This window comes from Triturus cristatus, chromosome 4_1 (assembly GCF_964204655.1).
Source record: "Triturus cristatus chromosome 4_1, aTriCri1.1, whole genome shotgun sequence".
NCBI lineage: Eukaryota > Metazoa > Chordata > Amphibia > Caudata > Salamandridae > Triturus > Triturus cristatus.
Genome location: NC_140585.1, coordinates 436,297,774 through 436,312,415, shown reverse-complemented (window position 1 = coordinate 436,312,415; position 14,642 = coordinate 436,297,774). Strand labels below are relative to the sequence as shown.

Genomic DNA, 14,642 nt, shown 5'->3' with positions numbered 1-14,642 from the left:
TCGTTCTAGTTAAAACAAAAAATGGGGAACTTCGTCTCTGCTCAGATCTTCGGTCAGTTAACTAATAAATCCTAATTGATTGTCATCCTCTTCCCAGAATTCAGGATTTGTTATCTAAATTGGATGGTGCGAAGGTCTTTTACACCATAGACCTTAAATCGGCTTATCATCAAGTCACACTATCTCCCCAGTCAAAACATATATTCACTTTTATTACACCTGATGGAGCATTTAGATATGTCAGAATGCCGTTTGGATTGGCGTCTGCAGCTTCGGTCTTTCAAAAATTGAAGTTCTGTCTTTTTGGGAGTATCGAAGGGGTTGTCGCTTTCCAAGACGACATCCTTGTTTTTTCCAAAGACAATGATCAACATGCTTCTTTACGAAGTAGAGTATTGTCGATTTTGGTGGATAAAGGTATGACTGTACGCTTAGATAAGTGTAAATTCTTTACAAATGAAGTCGAGTACTTAGGACATACCATATCTAGCTCTGGTATTGTTCCTAAAGAAGATTTATTAAACTCTATCCGTGACATGCATGTTCCCAAATGTAAAGACCAACTCAAATTATTTTTAGGCTTGTGTGAGTTTTATGCAAGATTTGTGCAAAAGATTTGACATTGTTTTACCTTTAAGGTTACTGTTAAAAAAAGGTGTCAAATTTGAGTGCCTGGAAATGCATGAGTCTGCTTTCAATGCCCTTAAAAATGCTATTGAGTCCAAACCATTATTTGCTTTTCCACAAGATGGAACTAATGTCATCACTGTTGATGCCAGTTCTACTGGGCTCGGTGCAGTGTTTAGTCAACTCAAGGATGGTGTTGAGCGTACTATTGCTTTCGCTTCCAGACCTTTAACTACCGCAGAATCAAGATACTCCACCATTGAGCGTGAAGCTTTGGGATGTTCATGGTCTGTTGAACATTTTAAAATGTATTTGTGGGGAAAACATTTTCATCTCAGAACTGATCATAAACCTTTGATTTCATTACTTTCCAAACATGGCATGGGCAAGGCTTCCTCTAGACTGGTTAGAATCTTATCGAAGCTTTATGAGTACAATTTCACTGTGCGTCACATTCCTGGGCCTCAAAATGTCCGAGCGGATTGTTTTTCTCGGTTGACAGGGGATGTTATTTCAAGCCCTAATTGTTCTTCTTTGGAAGAATGTGTTGTTGCATCCATCGATGATGTTATTCTCTCAGTTGGTGAAGTTATTTCTAAAGAGGAATGGCTTACAGCTATGTCCCAAGATGAGGTTTTGGTTTCTCTCAAAATTTTTATTTTGGATGGTTGGCCTTTAGAGAAACATTTATCTAAGGAGTTACAAGTTTTCTGGAAAGTAAGAGATGACTTGTTTTTCGAAAATGATCTTATCATTAAAGGTTCTTGCTTTGTTCCTCCTTCTGGTATCAGAAACAATTTGATTTCTATTGCTCATTTAGGTCATTTGGGTCAATCTAGTACTGTTAAAGTCAGGAATTGTTTTGGGTGGCCTTATATGGACAATGATATTGTCAAATCTGTTGAAAATTGTCCATTGTGCATTAAATCTGACAAGATTTTGAAAACTCAACATGTCGATCATATTCAAACTGCCTTTACAGACAGACCCTGGTCTAAGTTGGCCATGGATTTATTATGACCTTATGATGGTATTGATTCTAGGAAGATTTATATTTTAGTTCTTATTGATTATTTTTCAAAATGGGTGGAGTTAAAATAGATTATCATCCTGATACCGTTTCACTTACTGAGTTTTTGCAAGAAGTCTTTAAGAAGGAAGGTTTGCCTGACAGTATCGTTACTGACAATGGTTCTTTGTTTACTTCGCATGCCATGGAAGATTTTTTTAAACAAGTTAGTATTTGTCATCTTACTACAGCACTTTATTCACCAAATATGAACTGTTTGGTGGAAAGGTTTAATAGAACTTTAGAGGAAGGAATTCAACTAGCTCGCAAGTCTAGAATTGATGTTAAACAACATATTGCTGATTTATTGTGGTCGTACCACTACACTCCCCACTGCACTACAAAATGTTCTCCTTTCTTGTTGCTTAAAGGGAGGTCCCTAAGACATAAACTTAATCCAGGATAGTTATTTCCCAAAATAGATACTTGTAATCTTAAACATATGTATGATGCTGCCAAACATAATGTAGAAACCAAGTCTTTGAAAACAATGGTTCAAGATTCCAATGTCTCAAAGAACAAGTTAGTTATTGGTGACTGTGTTAAGATCAAACTTCCTTTTCATGTGCAGAAGGGCTTTTCTAAATTATCTGATGTCAGGAAAATTGTCAAAATTGATAAAACGTCAGCTTTACTGGACAATGGATCTTTGTTGAGGTTGTCCAGATTAGCTAAAACATGCTCTTCTGCTGGTGCTTCCTTACCTGTATCTTCCCCCCAAAATTTTTCTAATATTCCCGATTTTGGAAGTGAATCCTGTTTTAATAATTCTTCTAACAAGGAAATTTTTTGTGATACTGTACCTGAATCTGAATCTGTTGAAAGAATTAAGAGAAGTGTTAAGTTACCTTCAAAGTACAATGATTTTGTTATGTATTAAGAATTCTTTTTCTTGCTTTTTATTTTGTTTTATTTTTAAGGACGGGAGGTATGTGGTAATGTCCATTTAACCACGCTTGGTTAAATGAACATTCTTTCCTCCCTTATCATTGTGTTTTTTTGTTTTAATTGGTCTGTGTACGAGCATTCCATTCTCTGTCGGATGTTCTATTCAGTTTACCTGTGGCTGCCTTTCTATGTGGATGCTCCTATTAAAGCTCTAAGTGAACTTCTTCTGTGTCTGACCTTTACTACATTAAGGTAAAGAACAAGGTACCTAAAGACGATGGAACACTGGTAAAGTATATCTTCCAGACGTGCATGTGTGTTCACTTTGAGAAATCACACGGAGCACACCTACTTTGCATATGATTACATATGGTTGTAATCTAACATCCCACATAACTCACACAATGCTTTTGGCAAATCTGGCCGACTCATACCAAACTGTTATGAAATGCAGGCAGTCAGATGCAAATGTAAGGACAATATTGTGAAAGCACGTGTGAGCCTCAGCAGATAAACATCAACAGAGAGATGGTTCCATATATAGTGAAAGGGCGTGGAAGTGATCCTGGTGCAAGATAAACCTCAGAATTTATAATTATCTGCTAAAAAGTGTGTCTGTTTCACAATTAGTACAATTGTCAAAGGAACCCATTAACCCCATGCACTGGAGTAACGCGAGGTCACATGCAAATTGTCCCCTCTGTGACTTCATGGGAAATTACATAGTAGGAAATGACATCCCAAACATCTGATCTCCAGTAAGGCATCACAGGAAGTGACATTGCAAGCCATTTGATCATTAACAGTGTCATACAGGGTATCATTCAGTGCCTTTTAAACCCTCAATGGCATCACAAGATGTGGCAGCACGTGCTAGTTCACCCAATGAGACCAGAGAGTGTGCAATCACAACAGCATAAAAGATGTTGGCTGGCACTGTGCACTGTTGTTCCATCACTCTTCACAATGAAGGTTGTGAAACGGTAAATAACAGTGACTGGTGAAAGACACAAACAACGGCCACGAAAAGCAAACTTACTTTTAAAAGATCGGTTGACAGATGAGTTCATTGGCAGAGGTCGAGGATCACAAGCCGGCACAGAGGCGTAGGGAGTGCCGCTATAGCTGCCCTGATCATATCTGCCTACAGTCCTATTTAATGAGGACATATATTCGTTGCTGTTCTTGTCTGCAGGCAGATGTGAACTGCTCTCCTTACAGGCCGCTATTCACTAAATGTAAAGGACGTTTATTTCTATGTTTGTTTAATTATAGTGCATTTAAGTTTCCACAGTTTTTGTTTTAAGTACGTTTTAGGTACGTACATGAAGATTGTCTGGAAAACGGCATGGTGGCAGCACAGCGCACTTCCTGCGGAGCGATGGGAATCTACCGTGCTTAGACACTTCAAAGGCGCCGCATCTGTACTCACAGAGGTGCTGGCACCGCAATGAAGGCTCCGTGGGACGCAGGCAGTCTCCGGCCCCCCACCGCCGCCATGATAATGGTACAGCCCGTCTGCGTAATTATACGTTTAGGCCACGTGAGGGAAAAAGTGTTGAGGCTGTGATGAGGACGACCAAGCTAGACGTCAGACTCTCGGACAGTCTGTCGTCTACATCGGACAGAGAGGTGCGGGTTACTGTCAGCCGTGCAGTTGAGACCAATGGCTCAAAGAGCAGACCCGACTCCCGGGCAGGCGACATGAATAGGGTAGATGTGAAGATGGGAGTCCGGTCAAACTAGATCAGACACATGACTAGAAGCAGTCAGCCCAGCCTGTCTATTTCCGAAAGTGAGAGGAGCCGACCGACCGAAAGTCACCAAAAACACATAAGTGGATGCATGCTTGTGCCCCGGGGGAACTGCAGGCGGAACAAAAACACAGAAGTGGATGCCTGCTTGTGCCCCGGGGGCACCGACATAAATAAAGAAATGCACATGCGAAGCGGCATTTTCGTTGCTATGGCAACAAAATGGCGTGGGACTGTCCACAGTCCCTACGGACACGCGCATGCTGTTTGCAATGGACAAATGGCGAGAGCAGCCATCTTTGTCCATTGCAGACGAGTGCATGAGAGCCTTCGCAGAATTGATAACAAAAGGTGCTCTCCTGGCTAGAGAAGCGCATGCGCTGCTTTCGCCAGGCCAGACCTAAAAAACGGACCGACCACCTGTGCCAGGGCACAAAACAGAGCCCGATAGAGACTCGTTTCGAGGCCCTCTTTAAAAAACTGCCGGTGCTCAGCACCGGTGAGACCCGGCCCACTAAAAGCCCTGGGTGTTTACCATAACTCTTCATGACGGGGCGCTCGCCCAACAGCAAGATGGGAGTATGATTCCATTTCTTGAGGCTAGTGAGCAGTTTAGCTGCTGGCTCAAAAGCTGCACTTTTCTGTAGTAAAGCCTAGCTTGAATTGGAGCATTGACTGGTGGGACATCGGAGTGAAATGTAGAATGTCTGAGCACTTTTAAATAAGCACCTATGGTATTTCACTGGCATGGTTAATCAACTGTCGGCACCATGCTGCTTCTTGAGGGCTTGTGGCACAGTTATCTACATAAACTCTTCTTTCACCCTCCTGTGACGTAGATTTTCTTGTCTGGTGAAAGTAGACGTGGGTGTCAGCAGCATTGATGGCGTACACAGGCATCATTATACAGGTTTCCGTTTTTCCCTATTTCGGACCATTACTGCGTTGAATGAAGAATGCACATCCTTATAAACAACCAGTTAGCCCCTCATAGCTTGGGTTAAACTTGACCTAAAATAACTCGTGTATATAGCGCTGAATCCTTTTCAAATCAGCACAATTCGTTACCTTAAACAACTTTACTGCTGCGACAAAAAAGATCATTTTTTTCCAAGTCCTCCCACAGTTTGTGTATCTTCCAAACAGTTGTATTAATGGCGAGATCTTGAAAGATTGGAACTGCCCTCCCCAGGTGTCTACGAGAATCCAGGGAAGGAAATAGAGACGCGAGTGAAGTGGGTGTAAATTTAAGCACACTCCTAATGGTGTACCAGGGCATACACACTTTGGTTTCTACAGTGTATTGCTAGGCATTGCGTCAAGGCACTTACTTGTCACTCTTATGCTATTCTTTTCGATGCAGTGGCATAAGGTATTTACTCGGCTGCCATTTATGGATCTGCCAGGCTCTTGTGTCAAGGGGTCACGATGAATATTCATTTCATATTCGCCCCTAATCAGTTCATACAGTTTAAGATTCTCGAACCCCTACTTAGGAAAAGGTTTCGTTCAGAAGAGCTGGGGGTCTATCAGTGCACAGCAGCCTGGCGGTGCCACACTGCTGCACATGGTCACCCCTTAAACAAATGCAACGCCTACAGGAATTTGCATATAAGTTGGGTTCACTGAGTGCTCTCGTGGCAGAAGTGCTGTTAGTCAAACTTGTTTTCTGCACGAGGAAACCAACTGATGCAGGCTCTACATGTTTGTTATACTGTGTTCCTAAAGTAGTAACCGACACACTCAGTCATGGAGGAAAGCGAATCACTCACTATATACATTTGCTGTCGATTCAGAAAACCTGCCAACTTCAGAATGTTACCAGGTACCACCAGCTATATTACAGAGGCGACTCGCAAAACGTGAACAGTGCTTTATAATGTGGTAATTTGCATTGACATTTCGTAGTGCAGTCGTCTTTTAGCCCTTACTGTTTTATTGCACTCATTGTGCGCTCGGTTATAGCATTCATTATCTGGCATCACATTTGTAAGCTCTTAAAACCTTGCCTGCGGTTAGAGTACCGCGTTTGAGTGCTTAAATTAGTCCGAATATGGAAGATATTCAAAGAATTGTGCATGTAAAAATACACGTTTGAAGTTGTGGGCCTAGAAGGCTTGTCTACAGCACTATCGAGACCTGCGAGACACTGGTCACAAGAGTATGCCCTTTAGCCCAGCACACTGAGACCATCAAACCAACTCCATTGTGTAATGTGTACAACACCTACTGCTCGTCAGACATGCTGTTTGTGGAAAATGTGCAAGCAGTGCAAGCTTTAAATCTTGCAACCGGTGTTTTTCAGGAAGCGTGTATGTTGATTAACACCAGTTCTAAGTAATTTCCGAAAGCTGAGGCCCATTATTGCATGCGTTGATACTTTGCTTCTTTCTCCATGACAGATGTTTTCCTCTGCAGGACATAAAGTCAAGTATGCATCTCCTCAGCACAAACTATGCATCCATCCGCTCACCCAGCGCTTGTCCATCCTTGCGTTCTAGTTCTCTGTATCTGTTGTCTGTGACACTGTGCCCTGTTGGCCTTTGTACCTAGGGTTTCTGACTAGACTGGGCATTTGTAAGCCTGTTTTAGACGCACCTGTTAGATTGCCTTTCATTTTGCGCTTTGCACATAGGTTCATTTTGGCACGTGTACAGATTCCTCTTTCTTCATGTCAGATGGACTGTTTGCATGAATACTTCTTCGCCATCCACCACCCAAACACAAACCTATAGAATTTGTCAATTATAGCTTTTCTTTTCTAGGACTGAGTGGTTAATGTGTAGCCTGTCGCCTTCAAAAGTTAGATTTCAGGTCTGCCGTTAGCTAAGGCCTTTTGTTTTTGCTCGTTATTTATTAAATCTACTTACATTTAGGGGCTTTTAGCAAACCCTGTTCATCCAGTGGGTGGTGTCATTAGCATTGTTTACTCCCACTAAATCGTAGGGAAATAAATTAGCTAACCTCATTGTCAGCAAGAGCATTCTGTTCTTTCACAAGGAGCACATGCGCACACAAAGTACTTCCATACAGTGCTATGAACTACGACACCGATTGATAAGGTCCACTTTTTAGGTCTCGCCTATGCAGCTCTTGCGCTGTCTCTTTGAGCCATGCTTGAGGTATGGACTTGAAGCTCTGCCCATTTTCCACCCATCTTTTTCAATAGGCTCCTCTTACTGTCTTTTGTAACCAGTGGCTTTTCATTCCTGAATAGGCTTAATAGTTCCGCCTCAGGCAGTCTTTTCTCCTTTTGTAATCTCCCATGAGAACTGGCCCTTTTACATGTGTTACTCCGTATGTTTGGTTTACAGTTTGTGAGCACTATTTTCATAAATGACTTTCTCATAAGCTCTCCTGCAACCACTTCTGTTTTAAGTAGTGCAGCACGCAGCGCTTTATCTTATCTAGTGTTTTTACTTCAATAATGGTGGCAACACCATTAACTCTGCACACGCACTCTACTATATTTTTTGCACTTGCTGCTCAATATTATTTCTTGTGTCACAGCATGGTGTAGTGTAGTTCCTATATCCCTGATAGGCTCTGCGCATTGGAATAACAGCACTATAGTTTTGACATAGGACTGAGGTCAGTATGTCTCTATCGAGTACATTAAACTTAATTACTTGTGTGTACCAGCTAACTCAGCGGTCACTAGAAACTTCTCGAATATACAAGAAGGGATTCATTTCTGACAACCGCATAAACAGGACAACTTTGTTTCCCTTAGAGTCGGAACAATCTCAGAACCGTGGAAACAATAGATAACAGTTTCACTCAGTCAATCGTGCATGCTTCGTTTCTACAGAGTTGCACGGAAATAGAAAAGGGTTTATCGAACAGTCTTATTTCTCATGCAAGAGATATGAACTGCCACAATCGTAAGACAGGATGCGAAGTACAATACGTACAGGCTTAGCAGTAAGATAAAATAATACTGCAATAGCATGGTTTGTAGCTATGACGTATTTTCATAAAATACATACATAAATAACACAGGCTAAAATGTGAATACTCATCTGATGCTTCTAAATAGTTCTATCCCAGTGTACCTAACGTAAGTGGAGTATGAGGTAAGAAGTAGGTGCTGTTTTCTAAAGTATAGCTAGATATAGTTTTAGTTTTGCCAAGAGTTGCCAAAAATGTCTCAAAGTTCTAGTCTGCTCCATACCTTAGAATGTGTGAGGTTGGAATCTCTTTCCGGGACTCGATATCTAACATCCCACAAGTGGAGTCAGAAACACTGGAGCTGGATTCTCTGCGAGGAGGATGTCAGCGTCTGGTCAGTGCATCAGGCGGGAACTCGATCTCCTTCCGAACTTGTCGTGGAGAACCGTAAGTAGGCATTCGAGCTGGACCGTACCGTAACCGTGGTTTGCCAGGGCAAGTGCAGGTATATTTATTCCTTGAAGGTGTTTAGGAATGCCTGTATTGACGTAAAAGTCGGGCATCGGAACGTCATGAATGAACCCCTAAGGAATAGATGTTCATGCATAATAAATGAGTTCTTGGAGAAATCAATATCCAAGCAAGGGAAATTCCTAAAGGCTTAAGAGTCTGGGTTTCCAAGAACTCGTTGTGACGTGGATTGACGGATGCAGGAGACCATGCCTGTATTTGGTTAGCATGGACAATGCCTAAATAAGGGCTGTATTTTCTATGCCTAAATAAGGACAATATGAATTGCACTTGTACAAGGGCATAAATCGGGAAACCTATATACGGAATCTAAATCACACACAACAATGGAACCCACTTTCATATCAACACGGGCACCGCGCTTTAATCGCCCGTGTTGATAATATGAAACTGGGTGCTGTGCTGAAGCATAAAGTTTATGCTAGCACGGCGCCTGCTTTCCTATTATCAACACGGGCACCGCGCTTTAATCGCCTGTGTTGATAATAGGAAAGCGGGCTCTGTGCTGAAGCATAAAGTTTATGCTGTAGCACGACTTCCACTTTCATATTATCAACACGGGTGAAGCACATTTGCCTTATTACAATTGTATAATGTCGGAGAGACAACAGTGGGCGCGGTAGGGCTGAAAGGAGAGAGCTCCTGGTGTGTGCACTTCACTCTTAACACGTCAGCGCAGGCTCTGCCTTACACTAGTTCCTATCCAAGACTGCACTTTGCAGAAGCCGCAGTAAAATAAAGCACTGCTAAAAAAAACGCCCTCTTCCTCTGCTGATCTATTTCCTCGGCCCTCAAGGTCACGCATCTGTTGAGTTATTGACATTATAAATGCCATTGTTTTTTTACCTACCCATGTTGTAGTGTTCAGTACCATATGTGGGCAAAAGATGCACACTGCAACATGGGTAAGTAAAAAACAATGGCATATATTGTCAGGTTTTCTCAATTGTATTTCCGCAGGAACACCATGGACATGAAGAATGGTCCGCAACCTCCCCAAATCACCTATAGCACCCAACAATAAGTCAAAGTGATAATGGTAACCTGGGGAAGGACAAAACAAGGAGACACAAGGTTCCTTGTCAACCAAAGGCTGCAACAAAACCAGGCCAATGCGGGGCTATTTCTGCTGTAGACAGAGAGAGAAAACAGAGAGTTGGTAAGTTATGTAGAAAGGTGTACTGTAATCCCTAATTATCTAAAAAGGTTCTCATACCTTAGGCTTCCCTTCTTCTGATTATACAAAAAAAACTGCAATTGACAGGCGTGAGTCTGAGTCTAGGGGAAGAAATAAAGACTACTTAGTAAAAGGATAGTCAAATAGACATGGAATAAAACAGAAGAAACACGCCCACCTTCTTACATTATCTGCATAGTTCATGTGAATCCAAATGAAAGTGTCACTAATAATAACAGAAAAATAATGCCACCTTATCTTCAGGTGTAAATAACTAATCTTCCATGTATTTTCCCAATTAACAGGTAGCCAGCCAAACAGGAAGAGCGGAGAACCACAGCGTCAGGATTGCTGAATCAGATAAATATACTTGGGGCACTAAGAATAATAAATATTGTCAGTGCAGAGCGCTGTTACCATATATGCAGTCATGCAGCTTTCTTGTGGTCTTCTTTTTATTTGTAGGTAAACGGAGTCCAGGACATATATGGAACCAAAAACGAATGAAAACACCAGACAGCCAACGAGGTCTGGGAGAAAGGAGGACACTGTAGCAGGAAGGACGAGGAGACTCAGCAAATCAAGGGCACTGGATACCTCGAGACGCGACGAAAGGCACTGGATCCCACGAGACGCAATGAAGGAGACCCGACGCTTGGAAAGTATTTCAGACACTGGATTCCACGAGACGCGGTCAAAGGGAACCGAAGATCTGACGAGGAAACGGAAGGTGAGTGCACTACTCCGTAGCAAGAATGCGAAGCGTCATTGCTCGGAGACCGCCTCTCTGACGCGTTTGATCGGCCGCCGCCGCCATTTTTGCAGTAAGTAACAGTCCCCGGAATCGGCAACGTGACATATATAATGTCAACTTCAACTCTAACAAATACGAGATCTATTGCATTTTTAATGCTGGTTGTCTTTGTTTCCGATTCCTTGCAATTATTGATTTATAATAGTATAAACAGGGATAATAGGACCAGAACACAAAGAAAACAAGCATTGTGAAAGTTAATAGACCTGTGTTTAATGTAGTAACACGAGAATCAGTATTTGATCTACTCTGGGTTTGCATGCATTGCCAGATCAAAGCCACACCTATTCGTTTTGTCATTGCCTATTTGTTGTCAGGTCCACGATTTAATATCTCACTTTGCACTATGGAAAATATCAGACTATGTATGAGAGTATTCGTTTGCAAAGTTTTGCTAAGTTTACGCATTTCATAATGATTGTATGGTTAAAACACATTGCTGACGAAAGTTCAAAACTTTTTTTTCTTTGACAAGAGGAATTTTCCAACAAGCTTTTTTTTTTTTTAAATCACACTAAAGGTGGGTTTTTGTCGAGATGAGTTTGTTAAAATTCTACATTTGCACTTTTTTGTCGGCACAATTTAAAGTTTGCAAGCTTTCCAAACATTGCATTTGTTTGAAGAGCACCGACCCCAAGACCACCCTCAGAGGTACCCTCATCTACAGACCCCCGGGACCACGCACTCAGTTCAGCGAAACCATCGCAGACTTCATCAGCCCGCTCGCCCTCGCCTCCTCTGACTACATCCTCCTAGGGGACCTCAACTTCCACCTGGAGAACAACAAGGACAACAACACCACCATCCTGCTAGACAACCTCGGACTCAAGCAACTGGTCAACACCCCCACCCACTACGCCGGCCACACGCTGGACCCCATCTTCTCCTCCAGCAACCACATCTCCTTCAGCCACTTCACCGGACTTCACTGGACTGACCACAGCTGCGTCCACTTCAACTTCAGGAAAACCACAACACACCACCACCCGCAACAAGCTCCCCGTAGGTGCTGGAGCAAGATCACCACCGACTAGCTCACCACCTCCCTGAGCCAAAACCAACCCTCCTACACTACGGACCCCAACGAAGCAGCCCTCAACCTCACACAGTGGATCACCAACTGCGCCGACGCCCTTGCACCACTGAAGAACCCTCCCAGCAATTCCGACAGCAAGAAAGCCTCATGGTTCACCAACGATTTCAAAGACTCCAAAAAATCCTGCCGTACCCTCGAGCAAACTTGGCGCAACGACCAGTCATCAGGAAACATGACAGCCCTCAAGACCGCCATCCGCAAACACCACCAGCTGATCCACACCACAAAAGGATAGCATTCAGAGACCGACTGGACAACAACTCCCACAACAGCAAGGAACTCTTCAGCATCGTCAAAGAGCTCTCCAACCCCAGCAACAACGACATCACGCCATCACAAGACCTCTGCGACTCACTCGCCACGTTCTTCCACCGCAAGATCACCGATATCCACGACAGCTTCAGCACTCACACCACGGACCCTTCCACCGAGTCTACGCCCCCCACCACCACCCGCTGCACCTGGAACCCCGTCAGCACTGAAGACACCACCCACAGGATGAACACCATCCACTCCGGCTCCCCAGCGGACCCCTGCCCACACCACATCTTCAACAAAGCCAACTCCATCATTGCACCCCAACTCCGGGACATCATTAACAACTCCTTCACATCCGCCACCTTCCCGGAGAGCTGGAAGCATGCGGAGATCAGCGCCCCCCTGAAGAAACCCACCGCGGATCCTACAGACCTCAAGAACGTCCGCCCCATCTCGCTCCTCCCCTTCCCAGCTAAAGTCATCGAGAAAAACGTCAACAAACCGCTGACCACCTTCCTCGAGACGAACAACTCCCTCGACCCATCACAGTCCGGATTTAGAGCAAACCACAGCACCGAGACCACCCTCATCGCTGCCACCGACATCAGGACCCTGCTGGACAACGGGGAAACGGCCGCCCTCATCCTCCTCAACCTGTAGGCCGCATTCGACACCGTCCGCCACCGCACCCTGACAACCCGTCTCCACCGCGCTGGGGTCCAAGGAAAGGCCCTGGAATGGCTCACCTCCTTCCTCTCCGACAGAACTCAGCGAGTCAGTCTCCCGCCCTTCCGTGCAGCACACACCAAGATCATCTGCGGCGTACCCCAAGGATCCTCGCTCAGCCCTACCCTCTTCAATGTCTACATGAGCCCCCTCGCAGCCATCGCACGCAAACACAACTTCAACATCATCTCCTACGCCGACGACACCCAACTGATCCTCTCCCTCACCAATGACCCCGCCACCGCCAGAGCCAGCTTCCAGGAAGGAATGAACGACATCGCAGAATGGATGAAGCTCAGCAGTCTGAAGCTGAACTCAGACAAGACGGAATTCCTCATCCTCGGTCCATCCCCCTCCGCCTGGGACGACTCCTGGTGGCCCCCTGCCCTGGGAACCGCCCCCAAGCCCACGGACAACGCACGCAACCTGGGGTTCATCCTCGACTCCTCCCTCACTAGGACTAAACAAGTCAACGCCGTTACATCTTCCTGCTTCAACACCCTCCGCATGCTCCGAATGATCTTCCGATGGATCCCCACTGGAAACAGGAAGACGGTCACCCAGGCCCTCGTCACCAGCCGACTGGACTACGGGAACGCCCTCTACGCCGGGACCTCCGCCAAACTACAGAAAAAACTCCAGCGCATACAGAACACATCTGCTCGACTCATCCTGGACATTCCCCGACACAGCCACATCTCGGCACACCTGAGAGACCTGCACTGGCTCCCCATCAGCAAGAGGATCACCTTCAGACTCCTCACCCACGCACACAAGGCTCTCCACGACATGGGCCCCGAATACCTCAGAACCCGCCTCACGTTCTACACACCTACCCGCCAGCTCCGCTCTGCCAACCTCACCCTCGCCACGGTCCCACGGATTTGCAGAACCACCACCGGAGGAAGATCCTTCTCCTACCTGGCGGACAAGGCGTGGAACTCCCTCCCCACCCACCTACGACTGACCCAGGACCATCTCTCCTTCAGGAGGCACGTCAAGACCTGGCTTTTCAAACAGTAGCGGCAGCGGCACCACCCCCCTCCCCCTACCCCACCCCTAGCGCCTTGAGATCCTCGCGGGTGAGTAGCGCGCTCTATAAATGTTCCTGATTGATTAAGTTTGCATAGGAAAAACTCTGCACAATCACCGTGAAGAACTACTACCAATTTAATAAATTAGATAGATAAATTGGAACTGACCTTGTAGAAGCCTTTCTTTGTTGTATCTTGTTTCTCCACTGGAACAAAATAGAGAAGAAAAATGTACATGTATCAGAACAATACATTTATTTAATCGTTTTTAATAAAATGCAGAGTGGCAAAGTATGGTTTTGATGTCTTTAGATGCAACCCTCAATTATGATAAAGCTTAACAACAAAGTACAATACCAACAAGGCTGGTACAATTGTGAAGCTTAATTTAATAACAGGGAAACAGAGTTATTTGTCCAGGATTATAAAACGTGAACGTAGAAGGTCCAGACAAAACCGTTTACAGTTCCGAATCTAAAGCTTTCCTCGCCAGGTAATTCTCAGCTATAATTGCAAAAAAAAAAAAAAAAAAAAAATCAAGATACAGTTGTATTCCAAGTCTTAATAAATCTGCTTCACTCGCCTGATTGAACGTTTTCCAACCACAAATTTATAACACCCACTCCTAATGTGTCATATTTCATGTTTTGCGACTTTAAAATTGTTAGGCCGCCGACTATCCATGTTGTACTGAAGGCATTTAAGTAATCCTTCATAAAGCAGCATTTCCCAACCATGGAGTGAAGAAATATCTGAGCTGTGGGATCGAAATCCCAC

At 44.4% G+C, this 14,642-nt stretch overlaps 1 protein-coding gene across 6 annotated transcripts in view; it reads right to left on the bottom strand.

Annotated features, from left to right (window-relative positions):
* TIGAR (TP53 induced glycolysis regulatory phosphatase) overlaps positions 1–14,642 on the bottom strand; it is a 248,087-nt gene that overhangs the window by 169,625 nt on the left and 63,820 nt on the right. For 3 of the 6 annotated variants that reach the window (XM_085652583.1, XM_085652585.1, XM_085652586.1), the window contains exon 2: positions 14,034–14,071. The exons of 1 other annotated variant lie outside the window; for it this stretch is intronic. In XM_085652583.1, coding sequence (XP_085508709.1) covers positions 14,034–14,071 — 38 coding nt within the window. Of the gene's footprint in view, positions 1–3,623; positions 4,424–14,033; positions 14,072–14,642 lie in introns of those variants that run through there. 2 more of the 6 variants (XM_085652582.1, XM_085652584.1) reach the window with 2 other exon arrangements.